Here is a 23,269-nt window from a genome sequence, read left to right on the forward strand (position 1 = left end):
ATGACAACTTGTTCAACCATTTTGCATGTAAAGACTTATGCTATGAACTAATGCCTAAATGTTGTGGGGGTGAGACTATTCAACAGAGACCCATTATAATAAATTTTGATCAACATGATATAAGCAATTGATAATGTAGGAAACAGCAGAGAATTGTACATTATCATTTGCATGGATGTACAAACGCATTTGCAACTTGTTCAAAGAAATGAGAAACTGCTTTTTTGATGTGCACAAGTGACACAATGATGTGAAGATTGAACAGGTAGTTTTGAGAATTTCAATTCTGATCTGAGAAATGTACCAAAGCGACTGAGAAAAACTAATACATTTCTCTCTGGTGTTGTTTGGCAACTGTAGTTCGAAAAAGCTGCTAATGTACAGTAGGTGGCGGTAATGTTCCAAAGGAGTGAGCGGCCATTAAACACGAAGAAGAAGAAAACCCAATCAGCGACTCTTCTCAGTTTGAACCAGAGCGGTTTATCATAGTGATGATCGGTACTCTTTTTTGTTTCTGACTTTTTATTTTTTAATTATACAGTTATTTAGTAGTCTCGAGAAGGGATCTGGTCTGCATGTCGATAACACATCGAGGTAAATAACACTTTTCATTTGTACAATATGCGCAGTGGTTTCCTGTAACGTTACAATGGTTTGTCTGTGTGTATCCAGCCGATTATGTGTTAGCTTTAGTGTTTTCTCTCAAGAATGAACTAATCATTCCGATTCATTTCCGAATGTAATTTATTTTTACAAGTGCTGTTTTAGTAACAAAAACCGTTTCAGATCAAGTAATTTGAAAACTCACTGAAATGTCAATAGTTCACGTATTATTGTTTGCTTGTGTTGGTCATTTTAGTGTTTATTAGTAACTTTACCAGTATACAAACTGTTGAGTTTATTAGATTAATAAGCAGCTTCATATAAAATTATCTACGAAATGTAACGTTATATTACAAATAAGTCTAACACATCTCTTGTAGTCAGTCAAGTAATGCTACTTTTATTTTTATTGACGTGAATGTATGTTAGATCATACCCATCTGTAAAGATTATTGTCCTGTAACATCAAAAATGCAATAAAATACAAGATTTTTTTTTCTTTCTGAGGTTGTGGACGGGGAAGCTTCTGAAACATTATTAATGAAGTGTTACAAATGAAACACTTTATTGTCTTTACAGGAATACGCTCATTAGCAAAGAACTTTTTTTTTTTTTTAAAGACTTTAATTTGCAAGGTTGATTTATTTTTTTAAAAATCAGTTTGTGCATTCCCTGGGATTTGAACCCGTGACATTGTCATTGCTATCACTTGCTCTATTGTTTAGCTAAAGGTTCTGTTGTTTCTCCATGTTTATATCATATTTTAATTCTGCACTGTAGTAAAGATCCAAGATGAACTCAAGAGGAAAAAATGGGCCAGTGTTTATCAAGACATACAGTAAACAAATGCGAAAGGTGGAGCCTTGGTTCTCCCCTGACCTGAGGAAAGCAGCTTTCTCTTTTTCAAGCACTCCTTCATCAGATCAGTCCATACCAGAGGCCACACAACCCAAGAAACGGTAAAACATGCTTACCGGTACCCACTAATTTATCATTGCCATTTTATATTACAGAACTGGTTTTACTTTTCTATAGTCAAGCTATTATTATCCATGCCAATTTATCATTCCTTTCTCTATTCTAAGGAAAATAAAAGAAGCAGCCTCCCGCCCTGCTAAGAGAAAAGGCATGACTGCCATAAAGGAGAACATGAGTGATGAGGAAAACCATGCACCAACCTCACCGTTGAGGTCAGCACTATGGCAAAATGCAACACCACCCTGTCCTTGGTTGGTCCTGAGCTGGTTATAAGCTGGTCCTGAGCTGGAGCTAGTTTCTTAGGACCAGCTTAAACAGCTGCCGTGCCTCAAAACATGCTAAACCATTATATGCTGTTTTTTTTTTCAACAGGGCAGAACACATATTTTACTCAGTTTGCGCAGAACAAATGAAATGTCCTATGCTATTTTGGTGCAATTTTTTGTCAACTTCCACTGACGTTTAATTAATTAACATTACAGAACCGCAAAACTTCATTATTTATTTCTTTGTACCTTTTTTGAAACATAGTTAATGTTAGTCTGGAATTTAACTCCAAATCTTATTTTACTTATTTTGAAGATTCTAAAAACCCATTAGAAATGGACTGAAGAATTGTTATCTTTTCCTTACTGTTCTGTATGGCTTTGTTTCTGTAGAAAGAAGACGCGTGCAAAACCAGTAAGGACTACAGCTTTGAGAAAGACTCGAACAACAAATAAGGCAAAAATATATAAACAAATAATACTTAGCAACAGCAGTGACAATGATGAGTCCTTTTTGATGAAGAAAGTCCACCCAGAAACGTCTGCTGATGAATGTGCTGAGTAAGTGCTATCTTATATTTAGTAAAAAAGTCAGAAAATCGTTACTGTTGCTTGAGTGCTTTTGAGTGAAATGCTTTGTATCTCTGTAGTTCCAAGAAAGTGTTAGACCCTCCCCATTTGGGCAGGTTTGTCACACATCGCAAAAGACCACCACCACCCATCCAAACTAAGAAAATTGTAAGTAACAGTATTTATTCTAAGTAACAGTTTTTTGTGTGTAAGAGAGAAAATGCTGATGGATTGTCATTGAAACATTAGTGTTCTTGCTTATCCCCCTCTTCTCTTTTCACCTAGTCTGTTGTTCTTCACCGCACGCTAAATTCTTCAGATGATTTCCTCCCTTCGTTCTCCCAAAGCAAGCACAAGAAGCTGTACCGCAAACGCACACAGAACCGTGGGGCTCTGACAGAGGTCTCTTTCAATGACAGTGATGAGCAGCTCCCAAGTAAATGTCCTCTGCTGTCCAGCACCCCTTCACTAGTCTGCAGACAGCTTCAAAACTTACCAGAGCCCTCCGTCAGTGAGATCTCCTCCCTCAGCTTTGATGAACATCACCAACCTACTGAAAACAACAACAGCGCTCATAGTTTGAAGAATGTAAAAGAGTGTGACCACACCCCACGAGAGAAGACAAGTCAGCAGCTCTCAATCCCAGACATCTCTTCTGGAGAGAGAGCGGAGGGTGAAGAGGATGCAGTTGTGGAAGAGAGAGCTTCGGATGAAGAGAGAGATCAGAGAAAAGAAGGATGTGCAGAAGAGGCCACGTCTGCACAGGCAAGCAGAGGTTTTGGATGCATATCAACACCGTCACACCTAGAATCCTTAGCAGAGGACCTAAAGGAGAGGTGAGTAATGGCTGCTTATTTACAAAGAGAAACCCCAAACCTTTTAGTGATTCATGAAGGGTTTTTCATTACTAGTCAAAAGTTTGGGGGGAAAATTTGAATTAGTTTCTCAGCAATTGGTTGTTTGCAGTGACGTCACTGCTGTGGCGGGAAATGCAGGTGGAGGGCAGGAAGCGATTTTCTACATGGGAATCACTATCACAAACTCAAAATGCCTTTGTTTTGCGTCGTTTATTGTTGCTCAAATCGAGAATTCCACAAAGAGCTTTTAACGTTTACGTAACTTATCACTTTACTAACTTGTCTCCTTTAATGCCGTTTTCGGTCCGCTTATACTGAACTTGATATGGATACCGGCTTACCTTTGTTTTATATATTCACATTCTTGGTATCGTTTGCAGGGAAGAGAAGCTATTTTATCGCATTGCTTGTTCATTTGATGTTTTCACTGACATTTGAAGAATTTGTTTCACAAATTCGTTGTTTTTTCGTTGAATTTGTTGTTCTGGTTACCGTAAAAACAGTGTCACACGCTGGGCACTCGCAGCTGCTTCAGTTATCATTATATGATCGAAATGTGTCCAAATCAAAATGTTCAACAAGCTGATAGAAGTCTATCTATTTCTTTGTTGGAAAGGTATAAATGTAACTGAAACCTCTTGTTGTCATTGAAAATATTCACTTTCCCATATGGCCACGCAGGACTAGGGCTGGGACGGTATGGATTTTTTCTTACCGCGGTTGAAAAGCAAGAAATTCCCGCGGTTCAGCGGTAAACCGCTTTGAATGGCTCCCGCTGGACTTTCGCGCACAGCCGCACACGCACACCCCAGCGCAGGCAATTGAACATAATAAGGAACATGTTTATTTTACATTTATTTTTTCACGTTTAGAACAGGAACAATTAGAACAGAAATGGAATGATATCTGAAAAAAAAAAGTGCTGGCAAAACGAAATATAGACTAGGCTATGGTTACCATCCCAGCCTTCATATTTTTTCCTGAGAGAGCAGATCAGATCACGACTGAGAGATTTGATGATGGAACAGCATAAACAAAGACAAACAAACATTTTTATTTATCGGTAATGATCAGTAATATATATTTATTTGTTTATTTATTTCCCATATTTTTACTTTCAGATTACAGTCGTCGTCATTAAACAATCACTTAAACTATAACGACTTTTGCGCACACCCATAATAGCCTATAGCCTAATATATTATTTATATTTATAGTATTTATATTTTTATATTACATATTTTAAAATATTCAGGCTATTAATTTACATTTAGCTACAATTTACACCTCGTGTGCGCTTTTGTCTCAGTGGTTAATGAAGAATAACGAAGGCTCAAGGCTATTTAATTTAACAAAGTGTAGTCACTCGCTGCTCACACTACCTTGATTGTATATTATGCTACTTTTATTATTTATATTTATTTTTTATATTTTATAACATTTACATATTTATATTATTTTACATATCTCGTGTGGTGTGCGCTTTTGTCTCAGTGGTTCAGGGCTATTTAACGAAGACTTTTTAGGCTAATTTAACAAGGCTATTTAGGCTAATGATTGTATATCACATACATATACATTATTTATATTACATATATATATATATATATATAGGCCTATATTAATTAATTATTTATATTTGTTATTTACATTACATAAATAATTTTTACATATTATATTATTATATTATATTAGGCCTATTTTTACATATTTATATAAATTTATATATAGGCTATATGCCCATCTCGTGTGCGCTTTTGTCTCAGTGGTGCTATTTAACGAAGGCTATTTAATTTTACAAAGTGTCGCTGCTCACACTACCGTGATTGTATAGCCTATTACTTATTTATATTTCATATTTTTACATATTCATATTAATTTATATATCTCGTGTGCGCTTTTGTCTCAGTGGTTCAAATATTTAACGAAGGCTATTTAATTTAACAAAGTGTCGCACACTACTGTGCTTGTAAGCCTGCCAGACGGATATCTTTTTCGATAGCCTTTTAATGAAATTGGAATTTCAGAATCGCATAGCCAACTTATATTTAATTGCCTACAATAGATTATTTATTGATTATATTGAATGAAATTTCGCAGGCTCAGCTTATTTGTAGTCAATCTTTCCCAAACAGAGTTGGAAGAGAGTAAAAACTTACCAGTACTAAGGAGGGCTGAGGCAGGTCCAGCTCAGTTTGTTCTTTCTGAAGCCGTTTTTTTTTTTTTTTTTGCCAGCTATGGGAGAAATCGGTCAGCGTTCGACACAAACCCATGGCCCGGGCGGTGCGTTCTTTTTCTGCTTTCATGACTTCTATCTCCCGACCCGCTATTGTCGGCTGCGCAACCATGTGAGAGAATTGTGTTAAGCACGTGCAATTAAAAACTGAGGTCCTGCTTATGCGCCTGTATTTTATGCTTTAGTAAAATTAAAATCAAATTATAGGCTAAAAGACATTACACAGGTACAAATGGAATGTTATAATGTAACATTGCGCTCCCAACTCGCGAAAGGTCGGATTTGCTCCATCTTTTGTTATGTTTTGTTTAGAAAACCTTGAATCCATATAAGAAACACATGTCATTAGACACAATCCATGTCATTAGAATCAATGAATCCATGGAATTAGACACAACGTGCACACATGGGCAGGCCAATGTTTTATTTTTATTTTTTTTGAGGTGATGGCGGGGACGATCTCAGACCCGCGGTAGGCGTCACGTGACCGCGGTATTGCGGTAATGCGGTAACCGTCCCAGCCCTACGCAGGACAATAGGAGAGGGTTACATTTAGCGGACAGACACTGACACACTGTATTCTTTTTTTAATATTTATTTAAATAAATGACAACTCAAAATCAAATCTATAGAAGCTTGTGAATAGTTTTGAAGTGGCAAATTCATAAGCCGACTGAGAATCATACTCGCAAATGTAATGTTAATCATTAAACCAAACAAAATGCAGAACTTTCAAAAGCAATGTGATTATTTTATTGAGTGAGTAGGTTTAATCCGTGACATTATTACTAGATTTGCTATCCAGCGTCCTCAACCTGTGTTTTTACATGTAGAAAAGGCGGAAAAGTGTATTACATTGTCCAGTTTTCCACCTGAACGATGATGTGAGTTCCTATGGCAATTCTCGATGCAGCATGAATGACCTACAATGGTGACATTTTTCACAATTACGAGTCAACATAAAATCAAAATAACCTAAACTCACTAGAAGAAATGCAGCGCGATATAAACAAACCAGACCAGAACAGAACTCAACACAGCGTGGCGGCAGCTTCACATTCTTTATATCTACTGCCTCGATGACAGGCAAGTCTTCCAATTCAGTAGAAAAATCGCTCCTCTTCATAACTTCACGTCCAACATATGTTGTGATTTTCGGTTTATAGCTTTCTAGACCAGCACATTATGGACTTTCCTCCATCTCGTCCATTCTGTTTTTCACTTCCTGCCCTCCATCTGAATTTTGCACGTCATCAGAACCACGTGATTGCAAACAACTATTTGTTACGTAACCTTTACCTCTGGAAAGTGGGCCCTAATAATAACCTAATTAGGGTAAACGTACCCATTAAGCACACTAATATCTTTGAGCTCAGATTATAAAAAGAAACATTTTTATTTATCATCCTACTTGATGTTTTAACCAACTGATGTGTTTGTTACCATATACCTCCTGTAATTTCAAGCTAATCAGACCATTGCACACTGAGATATGGGTATTCATGTGTTCACACTGTCTGGTGGCCATTTTGAAAGCTTTCTGAAAACTTTCACCAAAAGAGTAGCTCCTTAAATGTGCATTTTTTTAGATGTTTTAGCCTAAGTATAACTTCTTACTGCAAAATTAAGAGATTAATGTTTAGGCTTTTGCATATTGTAACCTGGAACCTGGATGTGGGAAATAATTACAGTTAGGGCCTCAATATGGTTTTAGCAGCATAACGCAGATGCTACAGAACATTGTTAGCTTACTAGCTGTATAAGATTGTGTGCTACACTAATATATTACTTCACAGGCTTAAAGGGTGCACTACTATGAAAATCACAGCTTCAGTGTCACATCAATTAAAAATATATATAATTTCATAGATATTTTCAATAATAGCTGTTCATATTAAAATATGTATGAACTTAATACATGACGTAGATTATTTATTTAGCAAATTGTCCTTTTAAGTTAAATGTAATATTTATTAATTAAAAAAGGTTTGCTGTTCCAATAAAGCTCAGTGTGCATCCTTTACGCTAATCCACATCGAATGTCTATGTAAATACTCCATAAACAGACTTTAAATATTAACTCATGGTTGTCACGTCAAGTTAATCTTCATAAAATTATTCTTTAAAAATGTTGTTTAAAATAAACAAGAATTTCCCCAAAAAAACATGTTGTGAGCTTAATGGCAACAGGGGTTTGCTTAAAGGGTACAAACATGTACCCATTAAGTACAGCCAGACTTTTTGCATTTAACGATGTAAATCTTAATTTAAATGATTTTGTCATTTAAAATAAAATTTAATATTATTGTGTGAGAGATTATTTTATTTTAACATAAAACAATACCCTGTCCACTAAAATGTCTCAATGTAGATTTTGGTGAGCTTAAAAGGTACGTTTACCCTATTCATGACTGCTATTGTATGTAAAAAATGTCTCATGTTTTTATTTGAATAAAAAGTTTCAGTTTAATCCTGTCTGTTTATGTTGGTATATAGGTGTCGCACAGTGGATGTAGCCTTAACGCTCAAAAGAATTGATGTCTCAGACCATCAGTCGCTGGAAAGTTTCAGCAAAAAATGGGAAAAGAAGATTGCCTCAGGCTGTTTGGAGTCCTCCGTGGCAGCAACTAGTCAGAACAGCCAAACCTATGTAACCGTATCATCCAGCCGCTTTTCACTATCCAAACCGTCCCTCTATATCTCCTCCTCAAAGTCTCTTTCCACTTCTCCTTTAACTGAGGCCATTTGCTCAAATCTGTCCCATATTGACCGTCTTAAGGCTGAATGTCTGTTATCTTCCCTCACTGTCTGCATTCCCCGAGTTGACTTGGGTGCGTGTCATTTGGTCCACCAGGGGGCAACAAAAGCTCCCTGCACTGACTCCCCATACATACTCTCCATCAACCGCAGGGACATTGCCACCTCTCCACCTTTTAAGGAGTCAGGGAATGTTATCCAATTCAGTCCAATAAATCATCGGACTCCCAATAATGCTGAATCGGTTGTTCGCCACTTGTCTGCATCATTCCAACAACCTCCAGTCTCTCCACATGCCTCTGCAACTCGCAGTAAAACACGACCACCTGCTGTGCCTAAAGAACGCACAGGTGCTGGTACTGGCACCGGTCGTAAAGTTTGTGTGAGTGGACTGAATGTCAGCCGCTGGTCGAAGAGGGGTACTGGAGAGTTCAATGAAAAACGGAGGAAAAAGGAAGGACGAACAAAGGCAGCGTTAGGAGACTACAGTTCTGGGTGCAGCATGTTATCTGCTGGAGCGGACACTTATGCAGCGGTCAGTTATCATTGTCAAGAATATATTCATGTGCTTATTTTGCTATGATATTCACACATTTTCTCACATTCTTTGACTAGTATTTGTTTTATTTATGTATCATTGAAAAGATGTGCACAGCAATCCACTTTACAATTGAGTTATTTTTTCATAGTAAAATCACTTATTCATATTATGTTCTAAATCTCTATTACAAAATGTATGCATGGGTCAAGGTGACCAAATTGTTATTATTAATATTTTTATTTTAATGATTTAGTTATTTAAAATATATAATTACTACACTAAATTAACATACCCATATTCATTTTGCAACAGTAAATTAACTTTTTGTTAACTTAATTACTCTTATCTGTCTCTTTATCTAATTGTATGTATTTTTTATAATATGGGCATTATTACTCAAGTCCCACAATAAGCAAAATATTACTTATTTATTTTCAACATCCGACAACCCAGCAATATGCTTCACCTCTTAGAGATTGTGTTTTTATTAGTCATCCCTAATATAGAAGATTGCATTTATGTTTACGCCCTTCTTTGGATATCTTCAGTTTGTATTTAGTAAATGAAATCTAAAAGTATTTTGACACCACAACTTTCAATTCTGCAGGAAGGTTTTTTTTTTTTTTTCAGAGAGAAGAAAAAAATGTCACTGTTTTGCAGAAAAAAATAACCAAATCTTTCAGCTGCTTGTCTTTTTTTCTGTGCGTTCATGCAGGAAACAACATGTGGCTGGCTGCAGGGTACCAGTGGGATTGGTCTGGCTGTGACGCCTCTCAGAATGGAGCAAATGAATCTCTCTTCCATCCTGGCCAACTTTACTCCTGATGCACTTACGACACATTCCTGGGGCCGTCTAAAGGCAGCACTGTCCCTGCATAAGAAGAAAACTGGTATGTGTACAGCAAACCAGATAATGCCAGTAGACACAGTCTTTGATTCACATACCAAACTGCCCAAAGTTTGTATAGAGAACTTTACATTGAGGTTTTACATGCTGGGTGGTTTTAGTGCCACTTTTGTTCTGTTACCTCTCTCCCTTAAAAACTTGCAAAACTAAGCATGTACAATGGCATTCATTTCTTGTTACTTTTTAAAATCTTATGTGTAAATTTTGTGTGTACCGCAGCATTTCCCACCCCTCGGCGCTTGGTACAGTCTCATCTAAAGTCCCCAGGCTCTGGTTTTCCAGCTGACACCAGTCTAGAACTGTTTGCTTCCCCTCTGTGTACACCATCCAGAATCACACCTTTACGCATGCTCCAGTCCACCGTGAACACCCCCATGGTAAAGACACAGAGAGATTGTTCACTCCTCAACTTTAATGAACATTTGTTATGTAAATAAAGGTCTCTTTTAATTCAAGAAACTGTATCCCTCATAAATATATTGTATCCAATATAGTTGAGTTATATCACAATTCCGATTGCGAAAATGCAGTATTAACTTGCAATTCTGACAAAAAGTCAGAATGAAAGATAAAAATGTGAGAGAAAAAGTCACAATTACCTTTTTTTTATTTTTTATTATGTGGCAGAAACAAGCTTCCATACACAACCTTTTAAACCATTTAAAAAAAAAATGTGTTTATATAATTTTTCTGTTTTGATAAGACTAAGACATCTATGTACATTCACACAGAGCATGGGATTTTTTTTTTACGTGTGTATATGACGAGATATAAATATAATAGAATAATGCAAGGTCTACGCTTTTTACCCTCTCAGATAATTAATGTCTTTATTCCAGTTATTTCTCTAATCTCTATGATTTCTCTTTTCTCCCATTTTTACTCTCCTCCTTTGTGTTCCAGACTTCATATGACGAGGATATCAGTGATGCAGAAAAAGTGTATCAAGAATGTCAGCAGAGCGGCCCACTTTCCTTTAGTGACTGTATCCCTCCAGCTCGCATGAAGCACTGCAACAAGATTGGCGAAGGGACATTTGGAGAGGTCTTCTCAACCATAAATGATTCTAATGAGACTGTCGCTCTCAAAGTATGTGTACAATTTAATCATACACAATTTCATTGTAGAAGCATACTAACTACAGTGAGGAAAATAAGTATTTGAACTTTTGAAATTGTCATCGTAGGTGCATATCCACTGTGAGAGACATAATGTATGATACAGCTGCAAATAAGTATTTGAACACCTGAGAAAATCAATGTTAATATTTGGTACAGTAGCCTTTGTTTGCAATTACAGAGGTCAAACGTTTCCTGTAGTTTTTCACCAGGTTTGCACACACTGCAGGAGGGATTTTGGCCCACTCCTCCACACAGATCTTCTCTAGATCAGTCAAGTTTCTGGCCTGTCGCTGAGAAACACGGAGTTTGAGCTCCCTCCAAAGATTCTCTATTGGGTTTAGGTCTGGAGACTGGCTAGGCCATGCCAGAACCTTGATATGCTTCTTACAGAGCCACTCCTTGGTTATCCTGGCTGTGTGCTTCGGGTCATTGTCATGTTGGAAGAGCCAGCCTCGGCCCATCTTCAATGCTCTAACTGAGGGAAGGAGGTTGTTCCCCAAAATCTCGTAATACATGGCCCCGGTCATCCTCTCCTTAATACAGTGCAGTCGCCCTGTCCCATGTGCAGAAAAACACCCCCAAAGCATGATGCTACCACCCCCATGCTTCACAGTAGGGATGGTGTTCTTGGGATGGTACTCATTATTCTTCTTCCTCCAAATACGTTTAGTGGAATTATGACCAAAAAGTTCTATTTTGGTCTCATCTGACCACATGACTTTCTCTCATGACTCCTCTGGATCATCCAAATGGCCATTGGCAAAATTAAGACGGGCCTGGACATGTGCTGGTTTAAGCAGGGGAACCTCCCGTGCCGTGCTTGATTTTAAACCATGACGTCTTAGTGTATTACCAACCTTACTTATACAACCTTATTACTAACCTTGGAAACGGTGGTCCCATCTCTTTTCAGGTCATTGACCAGCTCCTCCCGTGTAGTTCTGGGCTGATTTCTCATCTTTCTTAGGATCATTGAGACCCCACGAGGTCAGATCTTGCATGGAGCCCCAGTCCGAGGGAGATTGACAGTCATGTTTAGCTTCTCCCATTTTCTAATGATTGCTCCAACAGTGGACCTTTTTTCAACAAGCTGCTTGGCAATTTCCCCGTAGCCCTTTCCAGCCTTGTGGAGGTGTACAATTTTGTCTCTAGTGTCTTTGGACAGCTCTTTGGTCTTGGCCATGTTAGTAGTTGGATTCTTACTGATTGTATGGGGTGGACAGGTGTCTTTATGCAGCTAACGACCTCAAACAGGTGCATCTAATTTAGGATAATAAATGGAGTGGAGGTGGACATTTTAAAGGCAGACTAATAGGTCTTTGAGGGTCAGAATTCTAGCTGATAGACAGGTGTTCAAATACTTATTTGCAGCTGTATCATACAAATAAATAGTTAAAAAATCATACATTGTGATTTCTGGATATTTTTTTTTTAGATTATGTCTCTCACAGTGGACATGCACCTACGATGACAATTTCAGACCCCTCCATGATCTCTAAGTGGGAGAACTTGCAAAATAGCAGAGTGTTCAAATACTTATTTTCCTCACTGTATATGTATATAAATAGATGTTTAGTAATTTTTAATTCTGAGTGGTAAGCTGAATTATTTCTTAAACACAAAAATGATTGAAGTGATGTTTGAATGTAATTTCTATAGATCATCCCAGTAGAAGGCAGTCAGCAGGTCAACGGTGAACACCAGAAAACATTTGGTGAAATCCTCCATGAAATCATCATTTCCAAGTAAGATCTCTGGCATAGCTCAGAAAATGTTATACATTTGACTGAATGGTGTGTAAATATTCAAACACCTTTTCAATGTTCCTACAGAGAGCTGAGCAGTCTTAACATAAAGGAAATTAACAAGACGGATGGTTTCATTGGGCTAAACAAGTATGCTTCGAATATTTTTTTTTTTTTCATTTTTTTTTTTTTTTAGCTAACTTAAGTGTAAAATGAGGTGATGGCAAGTTTGAATGTGCTATAGTTCTAAGAATGCGCACATAAAGATAGACATTTTTGCTTTTTAAAAAAAGTTAAATTGTTTTACTTTTTAGTTTACATTGTGTCCGTGGACGTTATCCTGATGCTCTGCTCAAAGCCTGGGACAAGTTTGACCGTCAGAAGGGATCAGAGAATGACAGACCTGGTAAGCTGTTGTAAACAATTGATATGTCTTTAAATATCCCAATATAAATCCAGTTTATAGTTAATATCTATTAATGTATTGATTCTGTTGGCACAGATTTCTTTGATGACGAGCAGCTGTTTTTAATCCTGGAGTTTGAGTTTGGAGGGAGTGATCTAGAGAACATGAATGGAAAGGTACTTGTGCACAGGTTTCCTTCTTTATCAGGTTTGGCTATTCCAGGTATTCTGTGAGGCCTGACATCCACTGAACACCTCGGGTGAATTTAGGCCCCTTCACATTAGTACCTGACCTCACTGATGCTGTTGTCCTTGTATGGTTAAAATAGCTTAAAATAAAAAATGTATGTTACTCATCCTCAACTTTATTTGCTTGCGAAAACAAACCTCATTAGATCTTGCATAAGCTCAAACGTGCTTGGGTGAAGCATGAAATCAAACCTCATTAGTTCTCGCATGTCAGTCAGGCATAGTTGAGCTTCCTTTTACCATATTTAATGTGTAGAGTCATTGTGTCTATTCAGAGGACTTGGATTGAACAGTTTAAATTTTGATATCTTTTTAAACTTTGTGTCAAAGTTTTGATGGAGTGGCATAAATCTCAGGTTTTGTTAAATATATATATTTGTGTTTTGATTTGAAGAACAAAAATCTTACTGGTTTGGAATGACTCGAGGATGAGTAAATAACTATTTAAATTTTTGGGTAAACTATCCCTTTGAGAATTACTGTATCTAAACCTGTTAATTAGAAGTCTCCATAAACTTTGAGTTATATTATATCATTATGACAACTTAAGTTTGTTTGTGTGTGTGTACTTTTGCAGCTAGCTTCCATGGCCCAGGCCAAGAGTGTTCTACATCAAGTCACTGCAGCTTTGGCTGTAGCTGAGCAAGCCCTGTGCTTTGAACACAGGTAACAAGTTTGAAGCTGAAATTGAAATGTAGATGTAAAGGATGCATACACATTTCTGTATATGCTATCATTTCTGTAACGATTGTAAGCTGATGTTAGTGGTGTGTGCTGGCTTTTTTTTTTAGAGATCTTCATTGGGGGAACGTCCTGGTGAAGAATGTTAAGCACAAGCACAATGAGTTCATTCTGAATGGAACAGTGCATTCCATAGAGACTCGAGGGGTTCATGTCAACATTATTGACTACTCACTCTCACGCCTGGAAATAGGTCAGTCCAAGACTAAACTCTTTCTGGCCCAAATAGTTTTCTGTCCCATGAATTTAGTTAAGGTATTAGTTGCAAATCCCATGTTTATTCACTATTGTAGATGTTATCCAACATTTAAAAATAATTTTGCATGTATCCCCCTAGCCACACTCATAAAATGGTGATATTTGCCTTGACTTCAGAGGCTTTTCTTGACCACCTCAACTACATCTCACAACAATATATTATTTTGAGATTTAATTAAAAAAAAAGTTTTTTATCAATATTGTTGATTGCATTTGTGAAGCTCAAACATTCCAAGAAAAAAAAAACCCCCAAAAAAGTAAATTTTCCCATAAATTAACTACAAATCAATATTTGCCCCCAAACCAGAGGACACATGCATGATTGTATCCTTTAAGAGAGTTTCATTCTGGCAAAATTTGCTAATTTTACTCTTGGTACAAGAGTTGAAAATATAGTTAACCTAATACACATGAATTGGAAAATATTCTAAATGTTTGAACTTTGTTTTTCTCTCTCTCTCTCTCTCTCTCTCTCTCTCTCTCTCTCTCTCTCTCTCTCTCTCTCTCTCTCTCTCTCTCTCTCTCTCTCTCTCTCTCTCTCTCTCTCTCAGATGGACTGACGGTGTCATGTGATATCTCTTCCGATGAAGAGTTGTTCATGGGTCAGGGAGATTATCAGTTTGAAATCTACCGCATAATGAAGAAAGAAAACAAGTGTGTGCTTGAGCCTTAAAGATATTTAAAATGCTTTCATTCTAAATGAAGGATTAATGATTCTCATGGTTCTTTTTTCATTCTTTCTCAGTAACTGCTGGGCCATGTATAATCCCCATTCCAATGTGTTGTGGCTGCACTATCTGGTTGATAAGCTTGTGAGCATGAACTACAAGAACAAAGCCCAGTCCAACCAGCAGAGGACAATGAAGAGGGCCCTCAAATCTTTCCAGTCGGAGATCCTGAATTATCCATCAGCCACAGAAGCACTTAACTGCAAATTCTTTCAGTGAAACATTTATGTTTTAATTAACACAATATATAGACCTGTATATTTAGAGTTACCAGTCCAGGGCAAGTAAAATGTTCTGTAAAAAAGATATTAAATACAAATAAAGAATGCCATCATGCGATTAAAAAAAAAACAAAAATATGTAATTTATTGATACACATTAATTATCTTGAGATAGAGTTTTGGCATAGTATGGCAAAACCAGCTATTCTTGCATTCACTTTTTGTTTAAGAAAAGTCTCAGCATTCCACACATTTCCAGTAATCCAAACTTGGCAGTTCATTTTATTAATTAATAGGGGGTCCATGGATTTGCTGCAGAACTGTTCAGGGTTTTTTTTTTTTTAGACCTTGTACAATCATCATTTTGCTGGGAGAGACCACACGTGAAGCATCAATGGAGGAAGCCTCTACACAGGAACATTCTCTTCTTTCAGCCGTTTGATATGCCCACCCACTCTATGACCTTAGTGTTCTGTTGTCCTTCAATGTTCCGAGTTCTTTATGACCGAATGCATAATCTCTTTATTGTAACAATTTAAGACATTGGGTCTGTGTGCTGCATTTTGTTAAACAGGATTAAAGTGAAATGCATCCTGTAGAAAAGCTTATTTGGTGTTAGCTTGCAGTCGAGTGTAATTATGCAGAAGAAGAGACTTTGGTGATCCTGTACTCAATATGTTGGGACCGATACAGCCAAATGTTCAGTGGGACATCAAAAAGAGAAATATTTGGTGAACCACTCCTGTTTTTGAGGGTCTTGTCCATCAGGCCCTGTTTCAATAACCCTCTGCTCAGCAGGAGTCCTGAAACACAAGAACCAGAAATGTAGATTTGTAGACATCTTGGGAGAAAGGAAAAAAACCCCCACTTAACCAGAAAAAGGAGTTTGTTTTTTTTAACATCAAGTTATAATGTATGCACCTAATTTTTAACGTAAGAATATTTTGTAACACTTTATAGTAAGGACCCATAAGTTAATGCATTAACTAAAGATGTGCAACTAATATGTTACTGTTAGTTCATGTCAGCTCAGGTCCATTAAATAAAGTTAACAAACAATTTTGGATTTTAATTATGTTTTAGTAAATGTTGAAATGAACGTTATCAGAGATTAATAAATGCTTTACAAGCATTTTTATTTGTTAGTTTATGTTAACTAATGGAACCTTAGTGTAAAGTGTTACTGTATTCTTTATAGTGTGTGCTGTTGTATATTGCAATTTTTTGCAAATATAGTTTGCTATTCCAGACTTTTGTTTTATAATGGTAGGTAAGTTCACTTTTACTGTGTAAAACTTCAATGCTGCTACTTGCATTGTACAAAAGGCCTACAATGAGTCAATATAAGTTTTAATTTTAGAGTAAGTTTTGGTTACATTTTATTTTAAGGTGAAGTTACATTTTAATTACTCAATTAAGTACTTAGTTTCTTGTAACTAAGTTAACAAATAACATGTTTTGAATGTTTATTGGGATGTATTTTGTCACAGACCTGGCAACCCCGAATTACACTTGCAACATAATTCTTTTGTGGGCAATTTCAATCCATATTTTACATGCAATATAGACACTGAGGTCATGAGATTGATACACAGGGAATGCATTAACTGATGAAATGTATCTTGAATGCAATGTGGGGCAGTCGTGGCCTAATGGTTAGCAAGTCGGACTTGTAACCGGAACTTGTAAGTCGGACTCCTCCACCCTCAATACCACGACTGACGTGAGACCCTTGAGCAAGGCACCGAACCCCCAACTGCTCCCCGGGCACCTCAGCAATATGGCTGCCCACTGCTCCGGGTGTGTGTGTGTGTGTGTTCACTACTGTGTGTGTGCACTTGGATGGGTTAAATGCAGAGCACAAATTCCAAGTATGGGTCACCATACTTGGCCACATGTCACTTCACTTCATAAATGCGTCTACTAAATGTAATAAATAATATGTAATTATGTATTTTCTTGAAATTAGATAGCTATTCAAAATTCTCAATAAGAACACATTTCATTTGTTGAGATTTGTATTTATCTACCTTAAAAAGAGGAGATCAGGATTACGTTCAGGTTTGGCTGGTTAGATCTGGGACTGCTGGCATGCGGATGATTACCTGATGTGCTGGTTGTAGTTCACTTTAAGCTGGGGCTGATGTCGGACCTCTTGTGAGGATGGGCGGCTGTGTCTGATTGAGGCTCTGTGTTCAGCATGAGGGGAGGTGGGTGTGTGTGTCCTTGTTAGGGGGGTCCCTCGCCCGCTCTGTTCCAGACTGGGTAATCCACGCTCAATAACTGGTGAGCATTTGGCCTTGGGTGACCCCCCATCGTATGAGCAGCGGTTTGGGATGCTAGTTTCCTCAACCCCCTTTTTCTATATACAGGAGGCAGATTAGAATAGTTAAATCCTGCGCTTCAATAAACATGTTCCTCTCTCAGTTATGATTAAAATACTTGATGAATTGTTTTTTGAAATTCGATGTGGTGTCAGTTTTGGAGCAGTGTGTTTGTGTGCTACCTTCATAGTAGGTGTGAGGGTCCCTGCTTGTGTCCTAGAGTCATAAGGCTTCATTATTTCATCGCTGCAGAGAGGTGGATGCTGGGATAGCTGGTGGAGGTCCTCCTGAAATAGAAAGAAATAGTGAGATGAGAGAGAAGAGTATGGGCATCCTGAGTCTCGCATGTGTCTATGTGTACATGTGTGTCTAACCACTAGACTTTTTATGAGTTGGTCTCTCTCGCTTAGCTTGTCCTGTAGTTTAGCAATGGTGTGCAGGTCTTCCACTCTTCTCTTTCCCCTTTCTTCCCTTTCTCTCAACCTACACACATAAAATGCAAACACACAAAGCAGACATACAAAGATTAATGAAATGCAACAATATTAATATATATTATATATTAAATATATGGCTTGAACACAACTGCGTTTTAGTAACAGTAGATCTTGAGAAAAGTAAAGTTTAAAAAAATATAGTCAAAGTGTTTCGAGAATAATCTCAAAATAGGACTTAAACAAGAATAAAGGTTTAGCATTATTGTTTGTTATTCATGCAACATTACATATTTATTATTTTAAGACTATTCACAAAAACGATACCTTCATTCTCATAATACAACTTTTATACTTATTTTAGATTTTAATTTGGCACTAAAACACTGTCATACATAAAGTATTGCATAACATGACCTAATACAGATATATTAATCATTTTAAAAAGAACCTTGTATTCGTATTAGTAGTGTATTTTGTAAGTAATAGTAGCACTTTTCCACATTAGCAATAGCAATAATCTGTTATGAGGATACAGTGTTAAGCGCGGCAAAATATAGTAAAATGTGTTGAATGGACAAGTTCTACATTTTTATAGCTAATATTATTATTAAATTAGCCATTATATTTCATAAATTAGCATTACAGGCGCAGAGGATGAGTGGAATTTTGACAACGCTCCAATTCTGTGAAATCTGTAGGAAATCCTAGTTGTGAGCCATATTCATATATTGTCTTGCTTGGGTTAATTCTGTATGTAAGTGTGGTTTGTGTTTTGCATTATTGATGTGGGAGGAGTAGGTACTCTGTTTCCAAGGCAACTATGCGGGCCTGTAGACGTGTTTGGGAGGTGCTGAAGTCTGATATTATGGTCTGGATCTCCATTCTGTGCTCTCTCTTCACACTCTCCATGTTATTCCTGTGATCCGACCCATCCGCTTCACCAGCCGCATCTCGTTCCTCTGGAAAACTGCAAGTCAGATACAAATACATCAACATCACACAAGTATTTTCAGCTTGGTGCTCAGAGCTAGCAAGTATTTCCAAAAGAGTCGATTCCTCAACTCTAAATAGCCTGAGTCGGGGTCGACTCCAGCACAGGAATCGACTTTCAGTGTCCAAAATCGCTCACTTGTTTACTGATTCTCTAATCCCTATATAGTGCATGGCAGTTGAGTGCACTATATAAGCAAGAAGTAAACGAAATGAAGCGAGAAATTCAGACACTGACTGACGTATTACACCGCGTCAGAGAGCTGTCGCAGAAACTTTGTCACATATACATTTATCCAACATGTACTGTAGCTCACTTTAGAAATAGATAACATCAATAGAGACTTTAGTTTGTAATTATATACACCTGTGTGCCAGCTTTAGTTTAATTGATGGTATATTAATGCAATAAATATAGATTTGGTTTTCCATGGTTAACCTTGTGTTCATAAACATTAAACTACCGGTAACCATAAATCATAAAAAAACTTACATCAAGAATAAATATCAATAAGTGTACATTATCATATGTATTGTATGTTTTTTAATATCTTTAACTCTCCTTCTTTTTCATTTATATAATTCAGACATAATATTCGACCACGGCTGTTTTTCGTGACTTTTCCTTCTGTAAAATTAGGTATTGGCAACAGCTAGGTAACGTTAATAGCTACTCATCAAATCATCGCTAAATTGGACTAATTTGAACAGTCACGTTAAATGTGTCTTGTTTTAATAAGGGGATTTGAAGACTTTGTGTCGGGGGTAAATAAATTAATTAAGTGAGTAACGACTGCCATTTTGACTCATGTCTGCCCCTGTTTTGATGTAAAGTAAATGGAGTCAAGGAGTCGGGCCAGTGAGAGTCGGGAGTCGGAGTCAACTCCAAAAAGACCTGGAATCGAACACCCCTACTTAGAGCTATATCGGATTATATTAGATTTACTCGTTCCTAAACGTCACATAAAAATGCAGCATGTGGTTGTTTATTTACATTCAACATCTTTATTCTGTTTAATATTACTTTTCCACCAAAATCCTGGAGGTGCTTGTGGGTGCTTGTGCTCAGCTGTGGGATCTGTAAACTCTCATAACTGGCTGAGCGAAAAAATGATGTAAGTGTTATTATAGAACATACCCCGCCTACAAACTTTATTCGAGTCCTTCGAGTTTTGAAAACAGGGTTATATCCATAGTAATTTAATTCAGTTTTTTATGCCATCACAAGATGCTTTTGATGCAACAGCCAGTAGTTATTAAATATATTACAAATAAAATGTGTTTCAATCAATTCAACATGACATTCAATTAAATAAAGTCATAACGGACAGATAATGGACAGAAACACTGTGCAAAGTGGCATACACATCAACATGGTCAACAGAATGCACATCTCATCTCTGCATTACTGCATCCCACGCTTCAAGTGTAGAATGCCCAAGTTTTGTTTTTTGTGTATTGCCAGACCAAATTGTTATTGTTTAGAAAACATTACTTGTAATCATTTACTCACCCTCATATTGTTACAAACTCATAAGACTTTTGTTTTCATTTTTGATTTTTTTTTTATAAAACCTGAGAGATTTCTGTCCCTCCATTGAATGTTCCACTAAAAATGTGATGCCTTAAAAAGTTCATAAATACATAGTAAAAGAATCCATATGAATCGATCAGTTTAACCAGCAGCCATATCACCCTGCAGCCCAAGACTGGTTTCCCACTGAAGCTAAGCAGGACTGAGCCTGGTTAGTACCTAGATGCTCACCCTGTGGTCTGTGTGGGTCCTAACATCCCAGTATAGTGATTGGGACACTATACTGTAACAAGCACTGTCCTTCGGATGAGACGTTAAACCGAGGTCCTAACTCTCTGTGGTCATTAAAAATCCCAGGATGTCCTTCGATAAAGAGTAGGGGTGTAACCCCGGCATCCTGGCTAAATTTGCCCATTGGCCCCTCTCCATCATGGCCTCCTAATCATCCCCATATACAGATTGGCTTCATCACTCTGTCTCCTCTCCACCAATCAGCTGGTGTGTGGTGGGCGTTCTGGCGCAATATGGCTGCCGTCGCATCATCCAGGTGGATGCTGCACATTGGTGGTGGTTGAGGAGATTCCCCCTTCTATATGTAAAGTGCTTTGAGTGCCTAGAAAAGCGCTATATAAATGTAACAAATTATTATTATTATAATCCAAGTCTTCTGAAGAGACATGATTGCTTTATATGATGATCAGATTTAAATTCGGCTTTTGTTCACATATAAACATTAATCAACACACATACATGGTCAACGGAAGACGACCGAAAGTCGGTTTTGGAATGACATGAGGGTGAGTTATTGATGGCAGAATTTTTATCTTTGGACAAACTTTAAGGAGCCCATGGAGAGCTGATTTTCTGTAGTGGAAATGTATGGAACAGTTCCAAATTTCAGTGGAAAATATGAATAAATATGCAGTTCTTGACCAGAATAGTGGACCAGATTTTATCCCGATAGTCAACAGTCTCATCACTGACTGCTGTGTGAGTATGCTTGTGGTCATCTTGTTATTGACCTCCTGTCTGTGTGCGGGTTTGAGGTCATCTTGTTACTGACCTTCTGTGTGGGATTTTGCTTGTGGTCGTCTAAGTACTGACCTCTTGTGTTTATGTTTGTGGTCATCTTGCTCCTCTCTTTGTGTACTCATTGCACTCATCCGTTCTTTCAGATATTCGTTCTCTCTCTTTAGCTCCTGAACCTCGCTGCTCTTCTCATCCAGCTGTCTTTCTAGTGACTGTAAGCGGTTTTGCTGCTTCAGATCCTGAGAAGGAGACAGGGAGAGAGAGTCATAATGCACCCCTTGAGGCAGTGTAAGTGTGCTTGTGTCTGTTTGGCTTGTGTGTGTACCTGCTGCAGGGCCATCATTTGTGTGTGTGTGTGTATTTCGTTCTGAAGGTCCTCGATCTGCTGCATGTGTCTCTGGGTGACCTGTCTCACCCACTCTGTGTGCTGCTGGGTCAGCTCTGCTTTCTGCTTGTCTATACACACACAGGCACACACACACACACACACACAGTCGATAGACAGATTATATCTGACATGCTTACAAAGGTGGCCGTATGCGTTGTCTTTAGTCCTGCTCTACTTCAGGAGTCGTGGCACTAGATGGTGCTGTTGTGCAAAATGCAATGCATGATCATCAATTCATTTTAAGAAATAATATTATTTTTTATAAACCTTTCACATTACGACAGCAGTTTTTTGTTGTTGTTTACAGGAACATTCATACTCTGGTAAAGCGAGAGTGTGGAGCTATGGGAATATTATCAGCATATTATGAATAAACCTTTTAACAGACAAAGATATCTCGCTATTCTTTTCTGCCTGCTCTTGGCATTTATTATGCTCAAATTTAGTCCTTTAATTAAAATTAATTTCCATTCATGTCCCTAATGACAGCAGATAAGGCTAACGGATTTGGATAATATCCATATTAAAAAATAAAAGTAAAGACAAATTAAATTAAATGTCATGGGTCAAAAGATTGCCCTTGCAAAGCATTCAAATTTCAAATTCCATCTCTACTGCCAAATCTTGACAAAAACTATACTGACAAAATGTACACATATGATATATGGTTGCACATCTGTGCTTTTCTTCATTGGTGAGTCATGCTAATTTAATTCTAATGTTTCCGATTAGCTGTATGTAGCCATCAAAAGATGGGTACACTGGGGTCATAAAGAGGTGGACATGGTCAGCAACAATTCTCAGGTAGGCTGTGGCGTTTAAACGATGCTCAATTAATTAATTCAAATGAAAGCCCAATACTAAGGGGCCCAACGTGTGCCAAGAAAATATCCCCTAAATCATTACACCACCAGCAGCCTGAACCGTCGATACAAGGCAGGATGGATCCATGCTTTCATGTTGTTTACACCAAGTTATGACCCTACCATCTGAATGTTGCAGCAGAAATTGAGGCTCATCAGACCAGGCAACATTTTACCAGCGTTCTATTGTCCAATTTTGGTGAGTATGTGCAAATTGTAGCCTCAGTTTCCTGTTCTTAGTGGACAGGAGTGGCACAGGTGTGGTCTTCTGCTGCTGCAGCCCATCTGCTTCAAGGTTCAACATGTTCAGAGATACTGTTCTGTAGACCTCGGTTGTAACGACTTATTTGAGTTACTGTTGCCTTTCTATCAGCTCAAATCAGTCTGGCCATTCTACTCTGACATCTGGCATCAACAAGGCATTTTCACCCACAGAACTGCTGCTCACTGGATATTTTCCCTTTTCATTATCTGTAAACCCTAGAGATGGTTGTGTGTGAAAATCCCAGTAGATCAGCAGT

The 23,269-nt window shown here is 37.6% G+C and overlaps 2 protein-coding genes across 5 annotated transcripts in view; one reads left to right on the forward strand and one right to left on the reverse strand.

Moving 5' to 3' along the window:
* The first annotated feature begins 472 nt into the window (after positions 1-472).
* Positions 473-15,303, forward strand: haspin (histone H3 associated protein kinase). The gene is made up of 18 exons (XM_079811666.1): positions 473-594; positions 1,384-1,562; positions 1,689-1,793; positions 2,241-2,408; positions 2,498-2,585; positions 2,703-3,253; positions 8,007-8,802; positions 9,524-9,698; positions 9,935-10,092; positions 10,619-10,804; positions 12,496-12,581; positions 12,669-12,731; positions 12,896-12,987; positions 13,084-13,163; positions 13,813-13,901; positions 14,027-14,169; positions 14,786-14,888; positions 14,980-15,303. Exons 2-18 carry the CDS (start codon positions 1,396-1,398, stop codon positions 15,179-15,181), a joined length of 3,252 nt encoding a protein of 1,083 aa, XP_079667792.1. The 5' UTR covers positions 473-594; positions 1,384-1,395; the 3' UTR covers positions 15,182-15,303.
* The window catches only part of fam184b (family with sequence similarity 184 member B), a 36,752-nt gene continuing 28,784 nt past the window's right edge, over positions 15,302-23,269 (reverse strand). For 2 of the 4 annotated variants that reach the window (XM_079811665.1, XM_079811664.1), the window contains exons 13-19: positions 21,823-21,953; positions 21,573-21,736; positions 18,747-18,911; positions 17,882-17,990; positions 17,690-17,794; positions 17,289-17,545; positions 15,302-15,986 (exon numbers count right to left, since the gene is read on the reverse strand). In XM_079811665.1, coding sequence (XP_079667791.1) covers positions 15,896-15,986; positions 17,289-17,545; positions 17,690-17,794; positions 17,882-17,990; positions 18,747-18,911; positions 21,573-21,736; positions 21,823-21,953 — 1,022 coding nt within the window. In that variant the 3' untranslated portion in view covers positions 15,302-15,895. Of the gene's footprint in view, positions 15,987-17,288; positions 17,546-17,689; positions 17,991-18,746; positions 18,912-21,572; positions 21,737-21,822; positions 21,954-23,269 lie in introns of all 4 variants that reach the window. The other 2 variants (XM_079811663.1, XM_079811662.1) reach the window with 1 other exon arrangement.

This window comes from Gobio gobio (assembly GCF_949357685.1).
Source record: "Gobio gobio genome assembly, chromosome: 3".
Lineage (NCBI taxonomy): Eukaryota > Metazoa > Chordata > Actinopteri > Cypriniformes > Gobionidae > Gobio > Gobio gobio.